The sequence below is a fragment of the Mus caroli genome, unplaced genomic scaffold (genome assembly GCF_978045245.1).
Source record: "Mus caroli unplaced genomic scaffold, Mus_caroli_1 scaffold_17, whole genome shotgun sequence".
In the NCBI taxonomy this organism is placed as follows: domain Eukaryota; kingdom Metazoa; phylum Chordata; class Mammalia; order Rodentia; family Muridae; genus Mus; species Mus caroli.
The window spans coordinates 29664247-29690232 of NW_028227272.1; the positions used below are offsets into that span (position 1 = coordinate 29664247).

Genomic DNA, 25986 nt, shown 5'->3' on the forward strand with positions numbered 1-25986 from the left:
GCCCCTTGGGCTCCTACCCTCTCTTTGTATGCTAGGGGCAAGGGGCTGTGCCGTTTAGGAGGTTCAGGAAGGGAGGGGTCAGATGGGGAGGAGCTGAAGGCCAGGGCTGCCAGGGCTGGGGCTTGGGGTGTACCTGGAGGGCTTTGGGCTATCTCTGTCTTCACAGACCGTTTGGGGTTAACTTCAGCCACAAGCAGCATCTTCATCTGGTTTTGACACCTACCCTGAGGCTTCAGCTGTGGGTTCCCAGTTAGGGTGTACGCTAGAAGTGTGTGCCTTTAACAGGCTGCCCCTGGCAGCTTGGCAAAGCCAGGAGCTGTCTGAGGCTTACCAGTAGGGTGGGACTGAGTGCCTCTGGGGCCCTGGGTTCCATCTGGCTCCTGGCTGCTTTCAAACAGGTGTTCAGTGGAAAGCGGTTGGAGGCCGAGTTCCCTTCCCAGCACTCTCAGAGCACCTTCCGGAAGCCCTCCCCCACCCCAGGGGGCCTGCCAGGGGAGGGGACCCTGCAGAGCCTCACCTGCCTCATTGGGGAGAAAGACCTACGCCTGCTGGAGAAGCTGGGGGATGGCTCCTTTGGCGTGGTGCGCAGGGGCGAATGGGACGCCCCCGCAGGGAAGACGGTGAGCTCTGGGGTGGGCACTTCTCCCCTCTGACAAGTAACTAGGGACAGTTGTGAAAGTACTCACCTTTTGAGCCATGTTTAGGTTTAACTGAGCACAGTGATTTCTTTTTTCAAGTCTAAAAATAGTTTGCTTACTATGAAAGATTGGACAATGAAAAATGAAAGGCAAAGGCCTGTAGCTCCCACTACCCAGGTGAGGCAGGGCTGCAGCGCCCCCTCCTACCACCCTAACCCCTGCAGGGATTTGTTGTGAGACAGCATCTTGGGTAGACCAGGGTGGCTTTGAACCTGCAGTGACAAAATATTTTCTGTCCCTTTATCCTTTCCTTCCTTCATGGTCTTGGATCAGCTTTGAAGTAAGTGCTGTGCCACTGAGCTGTGTCTCCATCACTAAGATAGAAATTTGATTTACATATTTAAGTCATAGCCTTTTTTCTCTCTTAATTAAAATTCCCTAGTGGATAACCACACACAAACATACATGTATGGGGTGTGGGGGATACAGATTATTGTAAATATATACGGGCCAGATGCACTTCCCAGACATTATATTACTATTGCTAGCACCCAGCAGGATTTGTCAAGCCCTGGCCACTCAGCACCCCTTTTTCCAAGGGGGGGCATCCATAGATTATGGCATTATAGTTCAACTATATTATTGTTCTGTCTTTATATTGCTCATCTCTTAATTTATTGTCACTGCTAATTTGGGAATTTGCCCAGAAAGAAGTGGCCCACATTTAGTGACCTTTAGAGGTCAGTCAGCTGCCACCCTCTTGCAGTGCAGAGGATGGAGGATATAAACTGATGGCATGCTTGTGCACTCAGATGAACAGGTCTGATGCAGGGGGCTTTACTCTGAGTTGGAAGGTGCAGTTAGCTCAGTGTTGGGAACCATGAAGGTCTAACACCCTGCTAATCCTGCACTGGGCAGGTGAGTGTGGCCGTCAAGTGCCTGAAGCCTGATGTGCTGAGCCAGCCAGAGGCCATGGACGACTTCATCCGGGAGGTCAATGCCATGCATTCGCTAGACCACCGAAACCTCATTCGCTTGTATGGTGTGGTGCTCACACTACCCATGAAGATGGTGAGTGGCTGGGCGGGAGGGAAGGCCAAAGGGCTACCTGCAGTCTGGGCTCCCAGACGCAGCACTCTTCCTCCTACCTGCTCCAGTTTCCCACCACATGTGGCAAAGGGGTTTACCAAGGTACTGCCTAGTGCTGTCATCTCTAGATTTTCTACTGCTCATTGGCAAGATGTGCCCATAGGAATGGCTGGCCCTTGACATGAGTTATCTTTGGAGTTTGTAGCGTGGGCCTCTTTGGAATGCTTTATTCTGGGGTTTAGATTCTCGGGGATAACTGAAGGGACAGGTCAGAAACGAACATTGAGTACAGCTATGATCGACCTCCAAAAAGAGACCGGGAGCTTTGCCTCTGAGAGAGTGGCATCGATCTACCGGATTTATCCTGTCTGTCTTCTGTGTGGCCTCAGGTGACAGAGCTGGCACCTCTGGGATCTTTGTTGGACCGCCTACGTAAACACCAAGGTCATTTCCTCTTGGGGACGCTGAGTCGCTACGCTGTGCAGGTGGCTGAGGGCATGGCCTACCTGGAGTCCAAGCGCTTCATTCACCGGGATCTGGCTGCTCGAAACCTGCTTTTGGCTACCCGGGACCTGGTCAAGATTGGGGACTTTGGACTGATGCGAGCTCTGCCCCAGAATGATGACCACTATGTCATGCAAGAACACCGCAAGGTGCCCTTTGCCTGGTGAGGGGCAAGTGTTGCTGGCTTGTAGGGCCCAAGCTCCACTCCAGTCTCAGCAGATCCACACCTCCAACTCCTGGGGCCTCTGTTACCTACCACAGGACTGTCTGCCTCGGCCTGTCCTTCTCATTTCTGGACCTGGGTGCCTGTCTTAAAGACTTACATGTTTTCACATCCACCCAAGGAATTCTCCAGGAATACTGGAAGGCACAAGCAATCTAAAGGGCATGTACTTGGTGGGGGATTAAAAGGCTTCCTGGAGGACTTGCTGTTAAGTTTAAAACATATGGCAAGTAGCCAGGCCAGGATGGTCAGTAGGCTTATCTGTGTAGAGCTGGCGGCAGGCGGGAATAGATTGCACCGTATCTCGTAGGCAGTGACTAACTAGTGACCTCCACGTTGGTGCTTAGCCTGCCTTGGGTCCTTGCTGGGCAGATCCTTTGCTGAGGTTGTGGAGTCTCCTAGTGCCAGAGGCAGCTAAAGGGGTAGCAAGGAGAGGTCCCAAAGAAGCCATTCCTTTGACCCTTGTTTTTTTTTTTTTTTTTTTTTTTGCCAGGTGTGCCCCTGAGAGCCTGAAGACACGGACTTTCTCCCATGCCAGTGACACCTGGATGTTTGGGGTCACACTGTGGGAGATGTTCACCTATGGCCAGGAGCCCTGGATTGGCCTCAATGGCAGCCAGGTGAGGCAGGGTAAGGGGTATGGTTCCAATAGGGCAGGTGGGAGTGATCCGTCCCTGGTCCCCAACCTGAACAGTTGCAACTTGTTCTTTTCTTGTAGACTCCCATTTCTTGCACACCCGATATTGGTGTGGGATCTCTGAGAGCTTAACAAAAGAGAAGGGGTAGCCCAGAATGTCCCAGGACAGGGATGAGACATGAGTCCTGGGCAGGTCTCAGGCTCTGGGGACAGAGCTTTCCCATGGTGGGTGACCATGTCAGATGGTATCTTCAGCTGTAGGACAGGTCAGAGGGAAAACAGGAAGCGAAGAGGCAGGTGCTCTGCTGCCTCTAACCCCTGTCCCACTCTGGCTGGCAGATCCTGCATAAGATCGACAAGGAAGGGGAGCGCCTGCCCCGGCCGGAGGACTGCCCTCAAGACATCTACAATGTCATGGTCCAGTGCTGGGCCCACAAGCCAGAGGACAGACCCACATTTGTGGCTCTTCGGGACTTCCTGCTGGAGGTGAGGGGCAGATCTGCTCAGTCTCAGGGGAGCGCAAGCAGGTGGGGCGGTCTGAGGCTTTGTCCTGGACTGAGCAGTGACCTGTTTCTGCCCCCAGGCTCAGCCCACTGACATGCGGGCCCTTCAGGACTTTGAGGAGCCAGATAAACTGCACATCCAGATGAATGATGTCATCACTGTCATCGAGGGAAGGTAGGGCTGTGGGCTGCACTGGGACTTCGTAGAGGGCACAGATGGAGAGGCTCCCATGGCAGCAGGCAGGCAGGAGTGGGCAGTGTCAGAGGTGACAGGCCCCACACTGCTGAGAGCTGCTTCAGTGGGGTTTTCCCTGCCTAACCTCAGCCCCACTGCCCTTTCCCACTGGAGCCCAGCCCTGGCTGTGTGTGTATTAGGGACCAAAAGCCCTTGTGCTAAAGATTAGGCTGCGGCCCAGCTTGGCCTCAGAATTGGAGGCCAGACTAGAATTGCTGGGTGTTTCTCGTTCTCCTCCTCCGGTGTCCCCCAACACCCCCACCCCAGTTTCTTGAGAGAAGCTTCTTAAGGAAGCTGGCCTTAAACTCTTCATCTCTCAGGTACTGGGGTTGTAAGTGTGAGTGGCCGTGCCCACACATAGGAGTCTGACCATTTCTCTTGGTGCCTTTCAGACCCCAGGTCCCCTTGCCCTGCTCTGCCTCATCCTTTCGCAACTTCCCATCCCTCCTGTGAGCCTCCCGGGGTGTCCTAGTCATGGGCCCCCTCCATCCACCGCTCTGCCCTCCTGCCCCACCCTTCTCCCAGCCCTTCCTGGTAAGGACTGCTGTGTGTCTGACTACTGAAACTCTCGATTCCCGGCAGCCTCCCTTGAACCAGCTTCCTACCTGCACCCCCATGTTTCTAGGCTGAGCACCCCACCCTCTGCTGGCCCTTCCTCCAGTCATCCAATCCCTAGAGTGTCTGAGGAAACTGTCTGGGGCCTGGGCTTTGGCACTGGGTGAGTGTGGAGGACCAGGAAGAAAGTGAAGCAGAAGGGGATTCCCTGTACTCCCCTCCTGACTCAGAACTGGGTCAGGATGCCTGTAGGGGCCTTCAGTGTATCTGTGCCTTACTGGGTTAGTGAATGGGGTGAGTCTCAGCCTGAGTCAGTGGAACGGGCTCTGGTTGTCTTGGATTTACTGGAACCCACTGTGGCTCCTGTTCCTTGCCGCAGGCCAGGGCTCACTCTCATATTGGGCTCATGTTCCATTCTTGAAACAAGAGTGATGTTCCAGCAGGTTACAGAGAATGGGAGTTGGTGGAGATAGGAGAAAGGAGAGAATTGTTAGGTAAGACATAGAAGCAGGAAGGAGCCACATGTGGGTCTGGACCTGAGGGGAAGGGAGGGGTGCAGGACATAGTACTCTGGGAACAGCCTAAGATAGAAGAATGGGGCTGGGTGGGAGCCCTCCTTGGAGGTACCTAGCAAAGACTACTTAAAGCCAGAAGTTGGCCTGTGGCCATCCCTATATACTGGAGCCAGAAAGGCCCAATTCCACCTCTGTCCTGTGCTCCTCTGGCCCCAAGTCTCTACCAGTCCCATTTCCTGCTCCGTTTGGAGCCTATGTTCCCTCGGGGCAACTCAGGAGCTTCCTGTGTGTCTCTAGAAGTGGTGCCCTGGGTCACTGAGAGCACAGCCAGCTGTAGGAGGGGCCAGGGGAGTGGCTTTTCTGGGAGGTTGTCCTGGGTGCACCCTGTCCTGCCCTTCCGCCCCAGGCTCCTGCTGGCTTCAGCTGCTAATACTGCCACAGCGGATGGGTCAACTTCTGGACTGCCTTCTTCTGAGGTGCCAGCTCTTACTCGGTCCCTAGAACTGCTCAGGAGGTGGGAGGTGAGAGACATGAGCCCCAGCAGCCTCTGAGCTCTTAGGAGTGGGCCCATGTGCCTCTGGTTCCTGAGCATTCTCCCCTCTCATCCCCGGATTGCTGTTGGTTTGCCTGCCTCGTCTCCATGTCTCCAGGTGCATGGGCGTTGAATGTCTTGTTGGATTAGGTCTGTCTGTCTGACTCTCTCTTCCTCTGGCTCCTGACTTCCGTATCTCTTGTCTCATTGCTTTGTATTTCTCTTTTCTGAAACTGTTTTTGGTGTGTTTCCTGGTCCCAACGCTATGACTCTGTAGGCTTAGACTCTGTAAGCTTCGTCTGTAAGCTCAGTCTCAGGGTTTGGGGCAGATAGAGGACACTGAGGTTTTCCATGAACTGGGTCTAGGGGGCTCTGTCTAGACCGAGAGGTATGCCAAGAGCATGGTGGCACATGCCTTTAATTCCAGCACTGGGGAGGCAGAAACAGGAGGATTTCTATGAGTTTGAAGCCAGCCTGATATACAAAATGAATTCCAGGACAGATAGGATCACATAGAGAGACCCAGTCCACAAAAACAAACACTACTAAACAGTGAAAACAGCCTTGAAGATAAAGGGATGGCTAGCCTCTCCTGAGGGTCTCATGGGGAGCGCAAGGTGGCTACCAACCCCTTTGTGTGATTTCTCAGAGTGGTATTGCGAAGAGGCAGAGGTTTTGAAATCTATTGGCAGGTTCTTGGCCTGGCCTGGCCTGCAGCCTCCACTTCCTGTGGTAGGAGGGGTGGAAGGCATTGAGTCTGTGCCCTCAAAGGGACAAGGTAGGGCTGTATGCGCTGAACAGAATGTTCGGGTAACATCTTTACCTCGGCTGCACCTCAGAGGTGGGCCGAGTCGAGTCTGGTCTAGCGCCCCGGGAAGTGTGGGGCTGCCTTGTGGAGGAGCTGCGGGTGTTAGGAGAAACCAGGGTGTGGGGCAGGCGTGCTGCTCTGTGTGTCTCACCGGCCGCCCTGTTTGTGGGCTGTGGTCCCTTTCTCTCCTTAGAATGGATCTGCTATTTTCAGAGAGGACTTTTCTTTCTCAGGGTGTTGTCCTTTCTCCTTCCTTCCTTCCTTCCCGGCCCTTCCTACCCTAAAGGCAGGGAGTAATGACAGGGTGGCTGTGTTTGTGGTGGACCAGCAGGCAGCCTTAGTGACCAGAAGGCAGCTGTGGCAGTCCCCAGCCCCTCCCCAGCTCCTCTGCTGTGGCCATGTTTCCTGGGAGGCCCTCTGGCTCTGGGACAGACAGGTGATGTGAAGGTGAGGAGGAGACAGGCAGTGGTGCTGTGCTTGTACCCTGCAGCATGGTTACTTCAGCTGGTGCCTTAGCCCAGCATCTGCCCACGTCATCATGTCCGAGCAGCAGATGCAGGGGCCTCCACAGTCAGCTTCGGGGCATGTGGAGTATCCAGAGAAGGCTGTATTCTTTCCCACTTGCTCACTTGCTGTGTGGGCCTCAGCTCGGGCTCACACTGGGTCAGGTCCAGGTTTGTTCATGGTTTGTCTGCAGTGTGGACTGAGATCTTCATGGTTCACCATATCAGGAATTCTGACTTTCCCTTCTGGACCCCTTATTGTAAGGCAAGAATAGGCCCTATCATGAGAAGATGGGGAGGATGGCAGGCCTGGGTCCCCACAGCTCTGCCCTCATGTGGTGCAAAGTCCCAGGAAGAAAAGGCCCGGGTTTCCATGTGTTCTGTATGTTGAACATGTTCATTCGAGGCCCGAGCAGTAACTGGAAGGCATGGTCCTAAACTCACGGGATCCCTTTGGCTACTTGTATCACTTAAAATTCCTAGAACCCTGCCAAGGAGTGAATCTAGTGGCCCTAAGGAGACCAGGGCCAGGCATTGGCTGGAGGAAGGGAATAGGTGCATTGTGGACCATGCTGGTTTTACAGGCTTAAATTGGTCTGAGTACTGGGTCTGCTGTGACCAATCATTCTGGTAAATGTACCCGTCATGTCCCGTTTCCTTATTTGTAGACTGTAGGGAAAGCTACCGACCTACCCAGAGGAGCTTAGGCTAAGGCTGAGCAAATAGCCAGGCCCTCTTCAGGGAGTGGCAGGTTATGGTGTTGCTGTTGGGGAGAATGGCCTGGTGGCTAGACTTGTCTTGAGCTCTTATCTCCAGTGCTTCGCCTGCCAAGGTAGTTAGGTTCCATGAGCCGGGGGACCTTGGTATGAGAAGGGTCCCTTTGTCTGGGGTCACTTTCACCCCGTATACCCAGTATTTACCACACTATCTCTGTCACACAGGGCTGAGAACTACTGGTGGCGTGGGCAGAATACACGGACGCTGTGTGTAGGACCCTTCCCTCGAAATGTCGTGACCTCCGTGGCTGGCCTGTCAGCCCAGGACATCAGCCAGCCTCTACAGAATAGCTTCATTCACACAGGGCATGGTGACAGTGACCCCCGCCACTGCTGGGGGTTCCCTGACAGGATCGATGAGTGAGTATCTAGAGAGCCGACGACCTAGTCCTGGGCTCCTGGGACTCGTAGCCGCTTACCACACCGCACACAAGATCTCGCACGGAGGCTCCAGAGGTTGGGCTGCCTGTTACTGATGGGTAAAGGCCGGACGTATGCTCTGAATTAAAGTGCTCTCAAAGCAGGCAGCCCCAGGAGCTGCCAGAGGCCATCCCCAAGTCATTTCCCAAGTCAGAGTGCCAGGAACAGTTAAAGCCTTATCTTGTTAGCTTTTCCACCAAGTGGGGTTCATCGTGGAAACTCTGGATCCCAGCTTTTCCTAGAGTGGGAATCTGGTGGTCAGTGAGACAGACTTTGCCTCTTGGCTGTGGACACCTGCAGTCAGGTGTTCCCATACCACATCTTGAAGCTTACACACGCTCTGGTCTCCTGACCCAAGCCTATTGCTGACACTGGTCCTCCAGCCCTGCGCTTCACACAGTTCTTCCTGTCGTTAGCTGCCTTTCTCTCATGACAGGGTGCCAGTAACAGACACAGATGGGAACTTTTCCCACCCCTGGGCTTCTCATTTGTCCTCAGGATCCTTCCTTTGGTGTGGCGTGTCTTCTACTCTTTTCATTGTGACCGCCTCCCTCACAGTGTGCGGCGGCTTTCACCTCAGGGGAGATGTGCAGGTGTCATGGGCAAGCAGAGAACTGGCTGTCTCACTCTCTGCCTGGCTGCTAAGGCTCTGCAGGAGTCTTGTCTCAGCTGCTTTGTTCCAGAAGCTCGCCTCCTAGACAGGAGTGGGGAATGGAGACGGGTTGGGACAAGGTGTAGGTGCCAGAGAGGCCCAAACTGGCTGAGTCCTGAGGATGCGCTGGGGTGGGGAGGCCAGGGCGGTCCTTGCTGGGCCCTTGCTCGTCATCATATTCTCCCCAGTATAGCTCTGCACATCTATGGGGCAGGCGAGGAAACCCCGAAAATGAACTCATTCTGACTTGTTAAAATGGCCCATGTCACCCCAACAGAGGAGGCTCCCCCTTTTGGCACACAGGAAGACACTTGATACCTGCATCTCCTTCAGGGGTTTCCAGAGTTTAGGGCCCTGAACCTATGAGGTCAGCTCTCATGTTGTGTATACAGGTCCAGGCAGGAGTGAGCTTACTTCCCAGAACTGGGAGCAGGCCTGGAGGGATTCCTGGTCTCCTTTTGGTAAAGAGGGAGATCACTGAGAGTCATCTGGGGACAATACAGAGTCAGGCTCTTCCTGGTACTCTGTCCATCCTAGTTAGCCTCTGTCAGCTCTCCTGCTAGTCCTCCATGCTCAGTGGCCCTTTCTCCAGCTGCCTCCTCCTGAGAATATGGTAAAACAGGCCTTTGTTTTCCCTTGTCCCATATCCTAGAACATCAGGCCCCTGCCTCACAGGAACCAGGTAAGGGGGAGAGGAGGAGAGGGGGGCCCTTACAGCTAGAGGCCTGCACCCTCTCTCCCACTTTTGCTGTGCCTGAGCCGGCCCAGCCTCATTCTTCCAAGCTTTAATCAGCCTTGGTGACTAAGCCCCAGATCCCAGATAGCACAGGAGCTGGGGTGAGGTAGGAGCTCACTGCCCAGCTCAGCAGGAAGCTGCCTCCTGCCCACCCTCCTAGGGGCTAACAGCAGATGTCCAGTCTCCCGGAGGGTCTGTAGAAGAGTGTGCCAGCAGGTAGACACCTGGCATGGGTTGTCAGTTATCCATCCGGGACCAGCTTTGTCCTTGTAAGGTACTGGAGCCCTCTGAGGCAAAGGCTTCCCAGGCGCTTTCTCTTTGATAGGCACATTCTGCTGTAGGGATTAGGATCTACTCTAGATAGATAGACCCAGGACTCTGGGAGCCTTGTGACTCAGTCTGCCACTCAGCCTCCTCTGAGATATGTCTTAGTCTTTATATTATCCCCTGAACAATCAGGAAGGGTGTGTGTGTGTGTGTGTCTGTTGGGGTGGCCTTCCTCTCTGCTTCACCTCCTGACCTGGTTCTCCCCAACAGACTGTACCTGGGAAATCCCATGGACCCTCCTGACCTGCTGAGTGTGGAACTGAGCACCTCCCGACCCACCCAGCACCTAGGACGGGTGAAAAGTAAGAGCTCTTCCTTCCTAGGTGTTCCCCGTTCACTGGCCACCCTGAGCCTGCTGTTGTACTCTGGGGACAGTCGGGTCAGGGCAGCAGGTGGGACAGCTGGATCCCTGGCTCCGGCTGGGCGTGGGGCGCGAGCAGAGAGGCAGCTGTATCCGCCGCCGCCGAGGAGGGGATCCTTGGGCTGGCCCTGCCCTGCCCTGCCTCTGCAGCCCCAGCTTCCTCTTCCTCCCTCCCTCCTCACCAGGCTCTTCAGATCCTGGCTTTCCTTACTGCCCCCAGTCACGCTCTTCTCTCCCAAGCCAACAAGTACCCCTCTTCGGGTTCCATCTCAGCTGGGAGCCCCACCCCCTCCCAGATCCCGTGCCTGTCATTCTGGAACACAGTTGTTCCGTCCGCCTCCCCATTCCTCCCATCTTCCGTTGGGTCGTGCATTTTCTCACTCCTGTTCATCTCTCTCTCCCTCTCCCTCCCTTTCTCTCTCTCTCCCTCTTTCTCTCCATCTCTGTCTCTCTCTTCCCCTCTCCTTTTCTTTTGATCTCCTGCTCACTCCATCTCTCACTTTTTACCTCCCTCCCTCCCTCCCTTTCTCTATCTAAACCCTTCCCTCTGTCTGGCCCTGATCTCCCCACCTCACCCCTGCCTTGCTTGGCTATCCGTCTTTTCTGCCTCCCCTGTCCGCATGGCCTTTCTTACAGGGGAGCCTCCACCTCGCCCACCTCAGCCTGCCATCTTCACTCAGAGTAAGTGGGGCTGTTCAGGATGCCTTGGCCCCCGCCCCCGCCCCCTCTCTCTTCTCTCTCCTCTCCTGGAAGGTACAGAGCCCTGGCGGGAGGCTGTGTGGAAGGGGAAGCGGGTGTGTGCTGTGAGCTCTAGCTGCTGGACTGGCCCAGCATGCCTTCCTCCCTCATCTTTGCCCTCAAAGCCTGACTTCCTCCCTCTCTGCTGTCCCTTGGCCAGCCTCACACTGCAGAGGCAGAGGGTGAGGTTTGGGATGTGGTGGTAGCTGTGGTAGCCGTCAGGAGCTCAGTCCTGTGAGGGAGGCTCCCGTTGGCCCGTTTCTGCTGTAATGGTGTGCTACAGTACCGGTGGGGAGAGAGAGATTACTCACCGGGGCAAAGAGCAGGACTCTTGTGTTAGGAACGAACTCAGAGACGGGTATAAATGGCGTGTTGCCGGCTCTAGCTTAGGCAGAACTGCGGATCTTTCCAGCCCACACTGAGGCTTGAAGTTCTACAGAGAAGGTTCTGTCCTGTTTGAGTAAGGTCAGGTGTGCTCTGGGCAGCAAGGGCTACCTGGAGGGGCCTTGCACAGCACGGTTAGGGGGGGACACTTGGCTAGGGAAGGTGACAGTAGTTGGGGAGACACTTGGCTTTCTTTCTCCACACTTTTACCTCCCCTGTTCCCCATTCATATCTGACACCATCTCCCTGTTGGGGTCCCCCTTTTTATCACAGAGCCAACATACGACCCCGTGAGTGAGGACCCAGACCCCCTGTCCAGCGACTTCAAGAGGCTTGGCCTGAGGAAGCCAGCCCTGCCTCGAGGGCTGTGGCTGGCAAAGCCCTCAGCCCGAGTGCCAGGCACCAAGGCAGGCCGCAGCAGTGGGGGTGAGCTCACACTCATCGACTTTGGTGAGGAACCTGTGGTCCCAACCCCACGGCCCTGTGCACCCTCCTTGGCACAGTTGGCCATGGATGCCTGCTCCTTGCTGGACAAGACACCACCACAGAGCCCCACACGGGCACTGCCACGCCCTTTACACCCCACACCTGTGGTAGACTGGGACGCGCGTCCGCTGCCCCCGCCCCCTGCCTATGATGACGTGGCCCAGGATGAGGATGACTTTGAGGTCGGCTCCATCAACAGCACGCTAGTGGGTGCAGGCCTCCCTGCTGGGCCTAGCCAAGGCGAGACCAATTACGCCTTTGTACCTGAGCAGGCGCAGATGCCCCCTGCCCTGGAGGATAACCTGTTCCTTCCAGCCCAGGGCGGAGGCAAGCCGCCCAGCTCAGTGCAGACTGCAGAGATTTTCCAGGCACTGCAGCAGGAGTGTATGCGGCAGCTACAGGTCCCCACTGGCCAGCTGACCCCCTCCCCGACCCCAGGAGGTGATGACAAGCCCCAGGTGCCACCCCGGGTACCTATTCCCCCTCGGCCCACGCGTCCACGTGTGGAGCTATCTCCAGCTCCCTCAGGTGAGGAAGAGACAAGCCGGTGGCCTGGACCTGCCTCGCCCCCCCGGGTGCCTCCCCGGGAACCCCTGTCTCCTCAAGGTTCAAGGACCCCAAGCCCCCTAGTGCCACCTGGCAGCTCTCCACTACTGCATCGGCTCTCTAGCTCACCTGGAAAGGCCATGCCCACCACCCAGAGCTTTGCCTCAGACCCTAAGTATGCCACTCCACAAGTGATCCAGGCTCCTGGCCCACGGGCGGGCCCCTGCATCCTGCCCATTGTCCGCGATGGCAGGAAGGTCAGCAGCACTCACTACTATCTGCTGCCTGAGCGCCCTCCTTACCTGGAACGCTATCAGCGCTTCCTGCGGGAGGCCCAGAGCCCAGAAGAGCCGGCCGCCCTGCCCGTGCCCCCGCTGTTGCCCCCGCCTAGTACTCCAGCCCCTGCTGCCCCCACTGCCACCGTCAGACCTATGCCTCAGGCTGCCCCAGACCCAAAGGCCAACTTCTCCACCAATAACAGCAACCCAGGGGCACGGCCGCCATCCCTGAGGGCCACTGCTCGGCTGCCACAGAGGGGCTGTCCAGGGGACGGGCAAGAGGCTGCTCGGCCAGCAGACAAGGTCCAAATGGTGAGTGCCAGGCCCTCTTCAGGGTGCAGGGCAGGGGTCTGAGGGACCCAGAGGAATGGGCTCAAGTGGTGCTGATGGGTGGGTGTGCCCAGCTGCAGGCCATGGTGCATGGGGTGACCACAGAGGAGTGCCAGGCTGCCCTGCAGAGCCACAGCTGGAGTGTTCAGAGGGCTGCCCAGTATCTGAAGGTACCATCACTTCCTGCCTGTCCTGGCATTAGGGGCCCTCAAAGCTGGTTCTGCTCTACCTGACCCTACCCTCTGGCTCTGAGTCCTGTGCCCCATTCTATTCTGGTACCCTTAGCGCCAGTGTGTCTCATGGCAACATCACCTCTGCCCCTCAGGTGGAGCAGCTCTTTGGGCTGGGTCTTCGGCCTCGGGTGGAGTGCCACAAAGTCCTAGAGATGTTCGACTGGAACCTAGAGCAAGCCGGCTGTCACCTTCTGGGTTCCTGTGGCCCTGCTCACCACAAGTGAGTGAGACTCTGTCTCCCAGGAAGGCTGCTACTACTATGGGAAAAGCCTACTTACCTCTGAAAGGCCACATGTCCCCAGGGAGTCCCCAGCTGGTAGGAGAGAGGGCAGGTACAGGGCCCCAGAGGCAGGCGGTTGGTTTGTCTGGGAAAGAACCCTTCTATAGACACTTGGTTTTTCTCCTGAGTTGATGAATGAAAGAGGCAACCGGAGCCCTTAGGCGAAGGAGGCTGGCATCCCTGGCTCCTCTCCAGCTGCCCAGGTGCTTCACAGAGCAGCATTTTAGTCCTAATTTCCTAAGCCTATATACACACATACATAGACGGATTTTTTTTAACCTCTATTACATTTAAAGTGACAGTTGGTGCTGGGGAGAAGAATGGTGGCTCAGCCAATGGGATACAAGCAGGAGAGCCTGATTTTGAATCCCCACTGCCCGTGTAAAAGCTGGATGCATAGCTTGAGCCTTTGTAATCCCACTGCTCTTACAGGAGAGACGGGAGACAGGTTTAAGGGCAGCTAGCCTGGCATACAGTAGCAGAAAAACAACAGACCTGGTCTCAAGAAAGTTTCCTCTGAGCCAGGTGTGGTGGCGCACGCCTTTAATCCCAGCACTCGGGAGGCAGAGGCAGGCGGATTTCTAAGTTCGATGCCAGCCTGGTCTACAGAGTGAGTTCCAGGACAGCCAGGGCTACACAGAGAAACCCTGTCTCGAAAAAAAAAAAAAAAAAAAAAAGAAAGAAAGAAAGAAAGAAAGTTTCCTCTGATCTCTGCATACTTCTGTGGCACATGCATGCCTGTATTCAAACACAAATGCTCACTCCCCTTCCCCCCCCCCCTCCCCCCGCCCCACACCTTTCTTTATATATAATACTTTTGAAAGAAGAAACATCCATGCCGGGCGTGGTGGCGCACGCCTTTAATCCCAGCACTTGGGAGGCAGAGGCAGGCGGATTTCTGAGTTAGAGGCCAGCCTGGTCTACAAAGTGAGTTCCAGGACAGCCAGAACTATACAGAGAAACCCTGTCTCGAAAAAACCAAAAAAAAAAAAAAAGAAGAAACATCCAAAGAAAATCTTATTACATTTTTACTGAAAGTTTATGTATGTGCACACTTACAAAATAAAGCATACAGATTAATATTAATTGAAACATTTATCAAACCCAGAAGTGGTGAGGCAGGCAGGGTTGAGGTCAGGATCCTCTCAGGAAGCAAGCGTGGCCCTGGGGTTTGTGTGTGTGTGTGTGTGTGTGTGTGTGTGTGTGTGTGTGTGTGTGTGTGTGTGTCTGTCTGTCTGTCTGTCTGCCAGCCTGTGCTGCAAGCTTGGGCACTCACTAGTCAGAAGCAAACAAACATAGTGTGACCCTCAGCAAGCAGCGATACCCTTTCCTAAGCTGTAGTGCCCTCTGCTGGTGGTTGTCCCTAATTTATATCCTGAGAAACTTCTGGCCTTAGATACTCCAGCACACAATAGTACTATTAAGTCATAGTTTATCAAAAAAGATGCTTTGGAGTAAGTTCTGGAATTACCGCCTAAAACTGTTTTTTTAATACTTTGTGTGATGCCTAAAGGCAGTAACTCCCTCTGGTGACCTTGGATTTCCCAGTAGCTGTTTAACTAGCTCCCGTTCTCTTGTTGATGGATGAGCTTTTGGGTTATTTCCTGTCTTTCAGACGCTGATGGTTGACTGGAGAGCAGCGGTCTGCCCTAAACGAACCTCTTGAACCTGTCTGTGGGACAAGGGTGGGGGAGCTGCCCTGCCTCAGGCCCGGAGGACCCACAACTGCCTGCGGCTCCCAGGGGACAGTGAGACCCAGGCAGCAGGAGGCTGGGAGCCTCACCTTGCCCACCTCGCTCACCCACCCAGCGCTGTTCTGCACACCTTGGTTCAGCCCTCAGTGCCCCAAGAGGTGGGACGTTCCTAGCCTTGTGAAGGCAAGACAGGAAGCTGCCTGGCAGGCTCTGTGTGACCTGCCTCTGGCTCCAGATCAAGGCTGGGCAGGTGGCTAGAGTGTGCCCCAGGCTTTCTCCTGGGGGATTAGACTGACAGGAAGCCAGGCTTGACATGGACAAGAAGGATGTGTTGGCCACACAGAAGGGTGAGCCAGCACCCAACAGGCCCTCCTCAGGGCTAGGCCCCTTTCCAGGGAACCCCTGTAGGAGTGTTAGACAGAATGTGACCTGTAGCTTCACTGTGAACTTGTGGGCTTGGCTGGTCTTAGGATCTTGTACCTATAAACAGCCTGAAGTGGCTCAGAAACAGAAAAGGTGCCAGGATCTTCTCTGGCAGGGACCAGGGCCCAAGGCCCCGGATGTGGAAGGAGACCCCAGTGGCACCAGTACTTTCCTGTTTGACCTGTTCCTCCCCTGTTGCTATCTGATGTGTTCCCATCAGCCTCTGTTGCCAAAGTCGTGGCCCCAGCTATGGATATCTGCTTCTTCCAGAGAAATAAAGCTTGTTTCTATTTTATGTTACTCTCGCGTGCCCACCTGTTTCTTGGATTGTGCCCTCCAATCTCAACAGAGTGCTGCTGTCCAGAGAAAGCTGTTTATCACCACCTATAGGCAGAGGAAAGAAGTGCAGACCAAAAATATCCTATGCCTGTACCTTTACAGAGCTGTCCTGACTTGCTTCGTGGTCTGGAACTGTCACAGTCTCTGCGGGCTTTTGTAGTGCAGGACACATTTCAGGAGACAGTCTAGTAGTAGCTCAGTCAGTTGGAGCCGGACCAGAAGCAGACGTCACCCAGGGCTTCAGTAGGTACAGCCATTTGTATTTTGTTTCTCTAAATAATGTATTTACGTGATTCTGAATTCAGAAGGTACAGAGAGTACACAGCAGGGCGTCCACCTCAGCTGCCCACTTCCCTCATCCTCTCGCCCTTATCATCGGTTCCTGTGCGTCCCCCCCCCCCTTTTTTTTAATTAGGTATTTTCTTCATTTACATTTCAAATGCTATCCCAAAAGTCCCCCCCCCCCCACACACACACACCCCTCCCCTACCCACCCACTCCCACTTCTTGGCCCTGGCATTCCCCTGTACTGAGGTATATAAAGTTTGCAAGACCAATGGGCCTCTCTTTCCAATGATGGCCGACTAGGCCATCTTTTGATACATATGCAGCTAGAGACACGAGCTCCGGGAGTACTGGTTAGTTCATATTGTTGTTCCACCTATAGGAACTTCAGCTCCTTGGATACTTTCTCTAGCTCCTCCATTGAGGGCCCTGTGTTCCATCCAATAGCTGACTGTGAGCATCCACTTCTGTGTTTGCTAGGCCCCGGCATAGCCTCACAAGAGACAGCTATATCAGGGTCCTTTCAGCAAAATCTTGCTGGTGTATGCAGTGGTGTCAGCATTTGGAGGCTGATTATGGGATGGATTCCCCGGTATGGCAGTCTCTAGATGGTCCATCCTTTCATCTCAGCTCCAAACTTTGTCTCTGTAACTCCTTCCATGGGTGCTTTGTTCCCAATTCTAAGAAGGGGCAAAGTGTCCATACTTTGGTCTTCATTCTTCTTCAGTTTCATGTGTTTTACAAACTGTCTCTTATATCTTGGGTATACTAAGTTTCTGGGCTAATTCCCTAATCAGTGAGTACATATCATATGAGTTCCTTTGTGATTGTGTTACCTCACTCAGGATGATGCCCTCCAGGTCCATCCATTTGCCTAGGAATTTCATAAATTCATTCTTTTTAATAGCTGAGTAGTACTCCATTGTGTAAATGTACCACATTTTCTGTATCCATTCCTCTGTTGAGGGGCATCTGGGTTCTTTCCAGCTTCTGGCTATTATAAATAAGGCTGCTATGAACATAGTGGAGCATGTGTCCTTCTGTTCCCCCCCCTTTTTTTTGTTTTTCAAGACAGGGTTTCTCTGTATAGCCCTGGCTGTCCTGGAACTCACTTTATAGACCAGGCTGGCCTCTAACTCAGAAATCCGCCTGCCTCTGCCTCCCGAGTGCTGGGATTAAAGGCGTGCGCCACCACGCCCGGCCTGTTCCCCTTTTTTTAAACGAGACAATTTTTGGAAACTTACTTAGAATTTTGGTTGCTTTGGTTCTTGGCCTTCCTTAGCAGTTACAGCCACTGTAGCAGTAATCTGGGTGTGTGCGATGTTCTCACTGGCAAGACTGGATGAGGCATTGTGGGTAGTGAGCTCCAGGGCCGTGATGGAGACTGTGAGATTGTTCAGTGGTTCCACCAGCAGTGAGAGTTGTGGCCTTGTCATAAGCAGCTCCCTGGCCCTTCCCAGACTGCCTGGTGGTAGAGCGTGGTGGGAGTTTTTTGTTTGCATGCCTCTCCCGAGTAAGTAGATTTCTCAGAAAGTAAGTTGTGGGACTGGAGCGATGGCCCAGGGGTTAGAAGTATTTACTGCTCTTGCGGTCACCTACATGGCAGCTCACAACCAGCTGTCATTCCATTCGCAGGGGATCTGACGCCTGACCTCTGTGATCACCACACACATGCAGTGCACAGACGTATGTGTAAGCAAAATAGTCAGACACATAAACACATTTTTTAAAGTATTTTGAGCTGGATAAGATGTTGCAGTGGGAACAGGCATGGGACCTGGATTCGAACCCTCAGCACCGCTGTAAAATAAGTAAATAAAAAGTAAGCTGAAGCCAGGAGTGCCGGTGCATGTCTGTAATCTCAGCATTCCGGAAGCCAAAGCAGGAGGATCGGCGTAGGTCCCAGGTCAACCCGCGCTGGGTTTCATCATAAGAGCCTGTCTCAAAAACAAACAGAAAAGGGCGGCCAAGTAGATGACTCCGTGGTTAAAGGCGTTTACTGTGCAGGCCTGGTAACCTGATTTTGAGTTGTGGAACCCATGGTGGAAGGAGAGAACAAAATCCCAAAAGTCCTCTAACTTCACATGTGTACACACACACACACACACAAACACACACAAATAACAAGGAGCAAGTAAACTCACTCATGTTCCCTTTCTCTGTGAATTACCTATTAATATCCGTGGATCTCTTTAAATGTAAGATTACTCATCAGTCTCTTGCTGACTTTTAGGAAGCGACTAGATCCAGGAAGCCCCTTTAAATCCTACAGATGATATAAGCTTTAGGAAGCAAGATAAGTCACAGAAAGTAAATGGACAGCTGGGATTTGTTAAAGACATTGGAGGGAGGCATAGTGCCACCAGGGAAGGAAGGCATAGTGCCACCAGGGAAGGGAGGCACTCAGGCATTGGAACCAGAACCAAGTTCAAGGTCTGCTTACGGGACCTGACACTATTTAAAAACAACCCGCAGAAACACTCAGGGTGCTGAATCACACTGGTGCTCCCGACTGCAGTGGGCCAGAAGCACAGCAGCTCTGGGGGATGGAGCCTTCAGAGCCCACCATGCTGCAGTTAAAGGGACTGGTGGATTGTGCCCAGGGGTTGTGTCCTGCTGAGTTCTGGAATAGCCAGCTGCAGACTTCAGGCAGATGTTGTCCCAGGCTAACTGTTCTTCACCCTCTGGAGACATGAAATGGTGGCAAGTGGACAGTGCAGCAAGTAGACTGCCTGTTCCTCCAGAGGTCCTGAGTTCAATTCCCAGCAACCACATGGTGGCTCACAACCACTGTAATGGGATCCGATGCCCTCTTCTGGTGTGTTTGAAGAGAGCAATGGGTTACCCATATACATAAAATAAATAAATCAATCTTACAGAAAGGAAAAAAGTATATGTGTGTGCTGTGTATGTGTGTATATGTCATGTGTGTGTATATGTCATGTGTGTGCAAGTGTATGTGCATGTCTGGGATAGTATATGTGGTAAGTGCATGTATATATATGTTTGGTTTGTAGGTGTGTGTGATAAGTGTGTGGATATGTGAGTGAGTGTGTTTCTGTATGAGTATGTGATATGTGAGAGTGTCTGTGTGTGTGTGAGTGTGTATATGTGTGGTGTGTGGTTGTGTGTGTATATATGTATGACTGTGTCTATGTATATGATGGTGTGGCGTGCATGTGTGTGTGTTAGAGGAGGGAGATGTAGGAGCCTTCACATAAATGAGAAAGCTGCCTCAGACCTGGGATCCCAGACAGCCCCATGTCACACTATGCAATGTGTGTCGTCCTTTGCCATACAAACCATAATTATACTATTATTTGCTGTATGATGTCTTAAAGAAGTATAAAAAAGATGGATTCTAGTTAAGATGCCTAGAATCTAAAGTTCAACTCATGGTCTAGATCCCTTACCTAGAATGGAGGAAACTTGTTAGTTAAACAAAAATCAAATTTTCAAACTCTAAAAATAGTTGTAGGCCATGTCATAAATGGGGAAATAGGCTGTGTGGGGCCTCAAGTCCTTTTTAAAAATTTTATTTTTTCAGATGTTCTTCATCTCAAAACAACAACAACAACAACAACAACAACAACAAGCCATTTAGTCTGGGACGGGAGCTGCTGCCGCAGTAATTAAAGAATTTATACTGGTCTTGCTGAGGATCTGAGTTAGGTTCCCAATACCACATACAGTGACTTAGAACTGCTGTGACTCCATCTCCAGTGGCTCCAAACCCTCTTCTGGTCTCTACAGGCACTGCACCTTCAATCTCAGTAATCGGGAGGTAGAGGCAGGTGAGTTTGAGCCCAGCCTAGTCTACAGCTTAAGGTCCAGGCCAGTTCAGGCCACATAGTGAGACTCTTAATAAACAAGACCTTTAAAAGAAGGAGAAGGCCTGAGAGACAGCAGCATTTTTTAAAAAAGAGCACTGGCTGCTCTTCCAGAGGACACGGGATCAATTCTACCATCTGTAACTCCAGTCTAGGGCATTTATCATATGTGAGTGCACTGTAGCTGTCTTCAGACACACCAGAAGAGGGCGTCAGATCTCATTATGGATGGTTGTGAGCCACCCTATGGTTGCTGGGAATTGAACTCAGGACCTTTGGAAGAACAGTCAGTGCTCTTAACTGCCGAGCCATCTCTCCAGCCCTATAGATCATTTTTAAACTCTCATTTAAGAAAACTTAAAAAAAAAAAAAAAGAAAGAAAAACACTGCTACCTGAGTTGCCAGCATGTAAGAATCTGTTGTAAAGAGTGTATTTCAGAAGGCTTTTGTAGGAGCAGGACACCAGAATACTGCGGTTGTGTGTGTGTGTGTGTGTGTCAGAGAGAGAAAGAGAGAGAGAGAAAGAGAGAGAGAGAAAAGAGAGAGAGAGAGAGAGAGAGAGAGAGAGAGAGAGAGAGAGAGAGAGAGAGAGAGAGAGAGAGAGAGAGAGAACCAGGAATGCAATAGTGCAATGCACTGTTTTGGCTGTGTTTCCTACACCCCAGGTCTTCCTGTTGCTTTTTGCCTGGTTAACCTGCTAGCTCTTGCAATGTCACTGTGTGTAGCAGAAGCCGATTCGGGTTTACCCAGCCTGGGGAATAAACTCAGGGTTTGTTGGGCAATCTGTCAGCCCTGTTGACAGAACACAAGCTGAATAGACAGTCTGTGCCCCTGGGAGTGACATCATCATGGCAAAATGGCAAATGCTCTGTGCCACTGTGTACCCAGGGAGGTGGTTCCCCAAAAGGCGACTCTGCTGACTTGGTAGATAAGAAAATTACCAGGAAAGTGACATGGGGTGACAGTGGTTAGCTGTTAGCTCACAGAATGGACTGGCTTGCTCCTGACCCATTCTCTTTTTGTTGGGGGTTGGGGGAGAGAGGTTGAAGGTTTGAAGGTGGTTCTCATATCCTGGTGAATAACAGGCCTGCTGGGTTCCTTTTGGTCTGTAGATGGGGGTGGAGGAGGACTCTCTCTTTAAGCTGGATTGATCCACTTAACAGTAGTGTGGCCAAAGGGAAAGAAAAATCTAGCATGGCCCCCTTGCACTTTGGAGGCAAAAGGTGTTTTTAATTTGAAGCAATTTAGGTTTTATGGAACTTTGAACTTGGTGAATGGCTCCCCTGGCTCCTGGATGCAGCAGTTCTCAATGGCAGTCCCGCAGCAGCCAGCCACCGCCAGGTGAAATGCTAAGATGAGAAACTAAACTGTGAGGTTTTTCCTTAAATTTATTCCGTTTCTAAAACATGTAGGAGACAGATGTGAGTAGTGGAGATATTAGATAGTACCTTTGCTCCCAGGGCCTTATATTTGGATACTCTGTATCAAGGACTGCTTGAAACTGATCTACAGAACCTAAGCAATTGCACGTTTGTGTCGACAGCGCCACCTACCGGTAAGATGAGACACTACCCATTTGAGTTAAATTTGAGAGTGTAGGGGGGCTAAGGTTGTATGAAGTCGTTTCCCAGCAAACCATTTAAGAGTCTAAACCCTGCTGGTAGGGACTCAGCCTAGGTAAACTTGGGAAGGAATATGTTCGCCTACCATCTGGTACAAAACGGGGATCAGCTAGGGTCTAATACAAAGAGAAAGGACATTAGAACCCTGTTTCTATGGACAGTTATGGAGACGCTGAAGGAGGCCAACCAGAGCCAGGGAGAGAATCCAGTGCTCCAGGAGTCAAGTGCTAGGATATTAAGGGCTCAGGCAGAGCACGCAGCGACTCCACCGGAAGTCCCGGCACCACTCCCTTGTGCTGTGTTGACCTTCCTTCTATTTGTCTTCTTTGGTTCTTTGTTTGTTAAAGATTTATTTGTTTGTTTGTTTGTTTGTTTATTATATGTAAGTACACTGTAGCTGTCTTCAGACACTCCAGAAGAGGGCATCAGATCTCATTATGGATGGTTGTGAGCTACCATGTGGTTGCTGGGATTTGAACTCAGGACCTCTGGAAGAGCATTCAGGGCTTTTTTGTTGTTGTTGTTGTTGTTTTGTTTTGTTTTTTGTTTTTTTCCAGACAAGATGATGAAACTCAAGGGAGTAATTCAAACATCAACGCCAAAAGTCAAACACGGGGCTGGTGAGATGGCTCAGTGGGTAAGAGCACCCAACTGCTCTTCCGAAGGTCCAGATCCGCAACGAGATCTGGCGCCCTCTTCTGGAGTGTCTGAAGACAGCTACAGTGTACTTACATATAATAAATAAATCTTAAAAAAAAAAAAAAAGTCAAACACGGTGAGGACACACCGAAGGGTCCTGGTCTGCTGAGGAACGAGAGGGAAGACATACTGAAGCCCAGGCTTTGTCTTATTACTACTCGCATTTTAAGATTTATCTACTTTATTTTATGTGCAGGAGTGAGTGTTTTGCTGACATTTGTGCAGCATGTGCGTCCTGTGTGCCTGGGGAGGCTAGAAAAGGAAATCGGCTCCCCCGGAACCAGAGTTATACATGCAGGTGAGCTGCCATGCTCTAGAAGAGCAGAAAACACACACACACACACACACACACACACACACACACACACACACACACACCAGTATAATTCATATTGTTTAGTTTTCAGTTCTGTTTTAAAAAGTAGTCTCATGAAAGTTTTTTTTTTTTAAAGATTTATTTATTTATTTTATGTGAGTCCACTGTCCCTCCCTTCAGGCACACCAGAAGAGGACATTTGATCCCATTACAGATGGTTGTGAGCCACCATCTGGTTGCTGGGAATTGAACTCAGGACCTCTGGAAGAGCAGAGCCATCTCTCCAGTGCATGAAGTTTTTTTTTTGTTGTTGTTGTTGTTTGTTTGTTTTTGTTTTTTTAACAGTCACAGAATATAAAAAGTGATAAATCTAGGCACTTTCTAGATACATCAGCAGAAATATCAGTTAGACGGCTTATTGCAAAGCGAGGAGACCTCTGTAACCTTCAGATGCCATCTGCCATCCTTCTTAGCTTTTGGGTTGTGGTCTATGACCACATCACCGTAAGTTCATGTGATAGCCACACAGTTACACAGATGTTAGGCCATATCTAGCCAATGATTGCCTAAAAAGGAGCTAAAGATAGTCCAAGACGTCTCAGCTCCAGATCTGCAATATTCCAACTCTCCACCTTCGCTATGTAGAGTTGTTAACACAGGGATGACTGTTGTCTGGGCACAGCAATGAGTCACTTCCATTCCACTTTACTTCTTTTAATATTTCATCTATCTACTATGATTTTTCTCTTTATGTTCACATCAAGAGTATTTCTTTTGTTGGAGCATGGTCACCATGGCTGTTGGGTACTGATATCTGCCTCCTTCACAGCAGTTACCTGTCAAATGCTTGTCTCGTGAGAAGCCGGGTTTCTCTGGGCTCATGTGCACTGAGCAGTTTTTGGTTGGGACACAGACACCGTGCCTACTATAAACACGGCCATACCTAACGTGTTTAGAGAAATGCTTGTGTGTTCGTTGGTTTTAGCAGGTGATTGTAATTTAGGGTACATATTTCTCTCTAATATATATATATATATGTGTGTGTGTGGAGTATGTGTTCATGTGTGTGTGTGTGTGCATGTGTGTGTGTGTGTGTGTGCACGTGGGGTGGATGCCAAAGGTCAATGCCCGCTACCTTCTTCAGGGGCTTTCCACTTTTGAAACAAACAAAAAAATAAAACAAACAACAACAAAAGACTGTGTCTTTCACTGAGCCTGGAGCAGAACTCACTCATTTGGCTAGGTTGACTGACCCTTAGCTCCAGGAACCAGCCTACCTCTGTCTCTCCCACGTGGAGGTCAGGGTCACAGCCTACATGCAGCTGAGCCCAGCTTTAAATGATTTTTTTTAAATTACATTTCTCTCTCTCTCTCTCTCTCTCTCTCTCTCTCTGTGTGTGTGTGTGTGTGTGTGTGTGTGTGTGTGCGTGTGTGTGTGTGTGTATCTCATACTGTGGCGTGAGTGTGGCGGATATCAAAGATGATGTAATCTGTCCTCATGTGTGACTGCCAGGTGTTCCCCCCCTCCCCAGCCCTCACCTGATCTTCTTTCCCTCAGTTTCCCAAGTGTTCACTGTAGACAGCACCCATCTGAGGCTCAAGCAAGCCAGAATGGGGATGGGTAAGGAACCTTAGTAGGTAAGGGTGCTTGCTGTGCTGGTGAGAATGTGGGTCCCAGCACCCACATAAAAAAGATAGGCATGTTCACACATATGCCTGTAACCCCAGTGCTGTGGGATTGGGTGACTGGGTCCAGATCTAGGTTCGGTGAGAGACTCTGTCTTAAGGGAGTAAGGAGAAGAGGGATAGAGAGGCCCCTAACCCACCTCTGGCCTCTGTGTGTGCGCACAGGCACACCCACATGCATACACCCTGGAGAGTGGAGTGCACCTTAGAGTGTGAGAAACCCGGGTCAAGAACAGCTAGAAGGTCCGATGCCTGTGTCTAGTGTGGGCACCTGGGACTGGCACCACACTGGCAGTGCTGTGAGAGGTGAGATTTTCCAAGAAGTTAACGGCTCTTGGTGAGGTGCCAGAGAAAACAGACAACTCCCTTAATTTTGCACAGTGGTTGAGTTCCTGGAAAATTCAGGTTGTCTAAAAGATGTACAAACATTCCTTTGTCCCATATACTACAGGACATTTTTTTCTCAGGCATCGCTGCCCTGTGTTGTGGGGGTCCCTGCCCTTGTGACCTCTGGCACTGTGATAATTAAAAATAGCTCTTGAACTTCTCAACTTGTCCCCTAGGGGGAGCTACCGTCCTCCATTAGAATGCATGCCCTTTCTGATGACCACCTGCGCTTGGAATTCTCTATTTATTGGATCCTTTCAGTCAGTTTAAGATGTCAGTGCTCTTCTCTTCTCAAATTCAGTGAGGTGGTGGTGGTGCATGCCTTTAATCCCAGCACTGGGGAGGCAGAGGCAGGCGGATCTCTGAGTTCAAGGCCAGCCTGGTCTACAGAGTGAGTTCCAGGGCAGCCAGGGAGGTTACACAGCTGATAAGTATGGGTCTCGATCTAGGATGACCTACATCCAAACCCCTATTTTCCGCTCCAGGTTACTTCTAACAGTAAAGAATAACTACGTGCTGGGCTCATTCACCCCTGTGGGCTCAAGGGAGCCTGGTTAACTTGAGGCTGAGAGCTGCCAGGCCCTTTGGAGCCACAAACGCCTAGCAAAAGCAACCTAAGCAATGGTCAACTTTGGTTCATGATGGAGAGATTATGGTGCACAGAGCGTGAGGTGCCTGATCACTTAGCATCTGCAGTCAAGACATGGAGAGACAGGCATGCATGTCTGTGCACCAGATGCATGCAGTACCTTTGGAGGCCAGAAGAAGGCGACAGATCTCTAGAGATTGGAGTTAGCTGCCATGAGGTTTCTGGGACCTGAAACTGAGTCCCCTGAAAGAGCAAGAAGTGCTCTTAACCCCTGCGTCATCTTTAGCGCGCTCTCTCTCTCTCTCTCTCTCTGTGTGTGTGTGTGTGTGTGTGCATGCGCACATGTGTCTCAGTGCATGTGTGGAGGTCTGTTCTCTCCTGTCAGAGATTGATCTCAGGCCATAGGCTTGGTGGCTAGTACCACAGTGATGGCCTTGGTGAGACCTTTTCCAAACCCAGTCCATGCTGTTCTGACAAGCAGCCAGGATTAGACCAGGGTTAGTGCTTTGAATTAGCCTGACCTTGAACCAGCTGTTTGGCAGGTGACTATAGGAACCATCAAGCCGTGGGATGAGGTGGAGAAGGGAGACTGGGGAGGCTCAATTCACCACCGCAGGGTCTCCCAGACTGAGTGTGAGCAAGATATCTGGTCTGCTATGCCTGCGGAACCTTGCTAGGGGGTGCCCTGCTGAGGAGGCCTGGCTTGGGGGCACCCTGCTGGGGAGTCCTTGCTGGGGTGCCCTGCTGGGGGTGCCTGGCTTGGGGGCACCCTGCTGGGGAGGCCTTCCTTAGGGGTGCCCTCCTGGGGTGCCCCGTGTGTGCTTCTT

General features: G+C 51.8%; 1 protein-coding gene across 5 annotated transcripts in view; it reads left to right on the forward strand.

Annotated features, from left to right (window-relative positions):
- Nucleotides 1-15701, forward strand: part of Tnk2 (tyrosine kinase non receptor 2) — a 39902-nt gene extending 24201 nt beyond the window's left edge. For 2 of the 5 annotated variants that reach the window (XM_021184671.3, XM_029470581.2), the window contains exons 4-16: nt 399-620; nt 1557-1709; nt 2117-2394; nt 2948-3074; nt 3431-3577; nt 3675-3769; nt 7684-7878; nt 9864-9955; nt 10651-10695; nt 11410-12758; nt 12851-12946; nt 13102-13229; nt 14905-15701. In XM_021184671.3, coding sequence (XP_021040330.1) covers nt 399-620; nt 1557-1709; nt 2117-2394; nt 2948-3074; nt 3431-3577; nt 3675-3769; nt 7684-7878; nt 9864-9955; nt 10651-10695; nt 11410-12758; nt 12851-12946; nt 13102-13229; nt 14905-14911 — 2934 coding nt within the window. In that variant the 3' untranslated portion in view covers nt 14912-15701. Of the gene's footprint in view, nt 1-398; nt 621-1556; nt 1710-2116; nt 2395-2947; nt 3075-3430; nt 3578-3674; nt 3770-7683; nt 7879-9863; nt 9956-10650; nt 10696-11409; nt 12759-12850; nt 12947-13101; nt 13234-14904 lie in introns of those variants that run through there. The other 3 variants (XM_029470589.2, XM_029470585.2, XM_029470593.2) reach the window with 3 other exon arrangements.
- The last annotated feature ends 10285 nt before the right edge of the window (nt 15702-25986 follow it).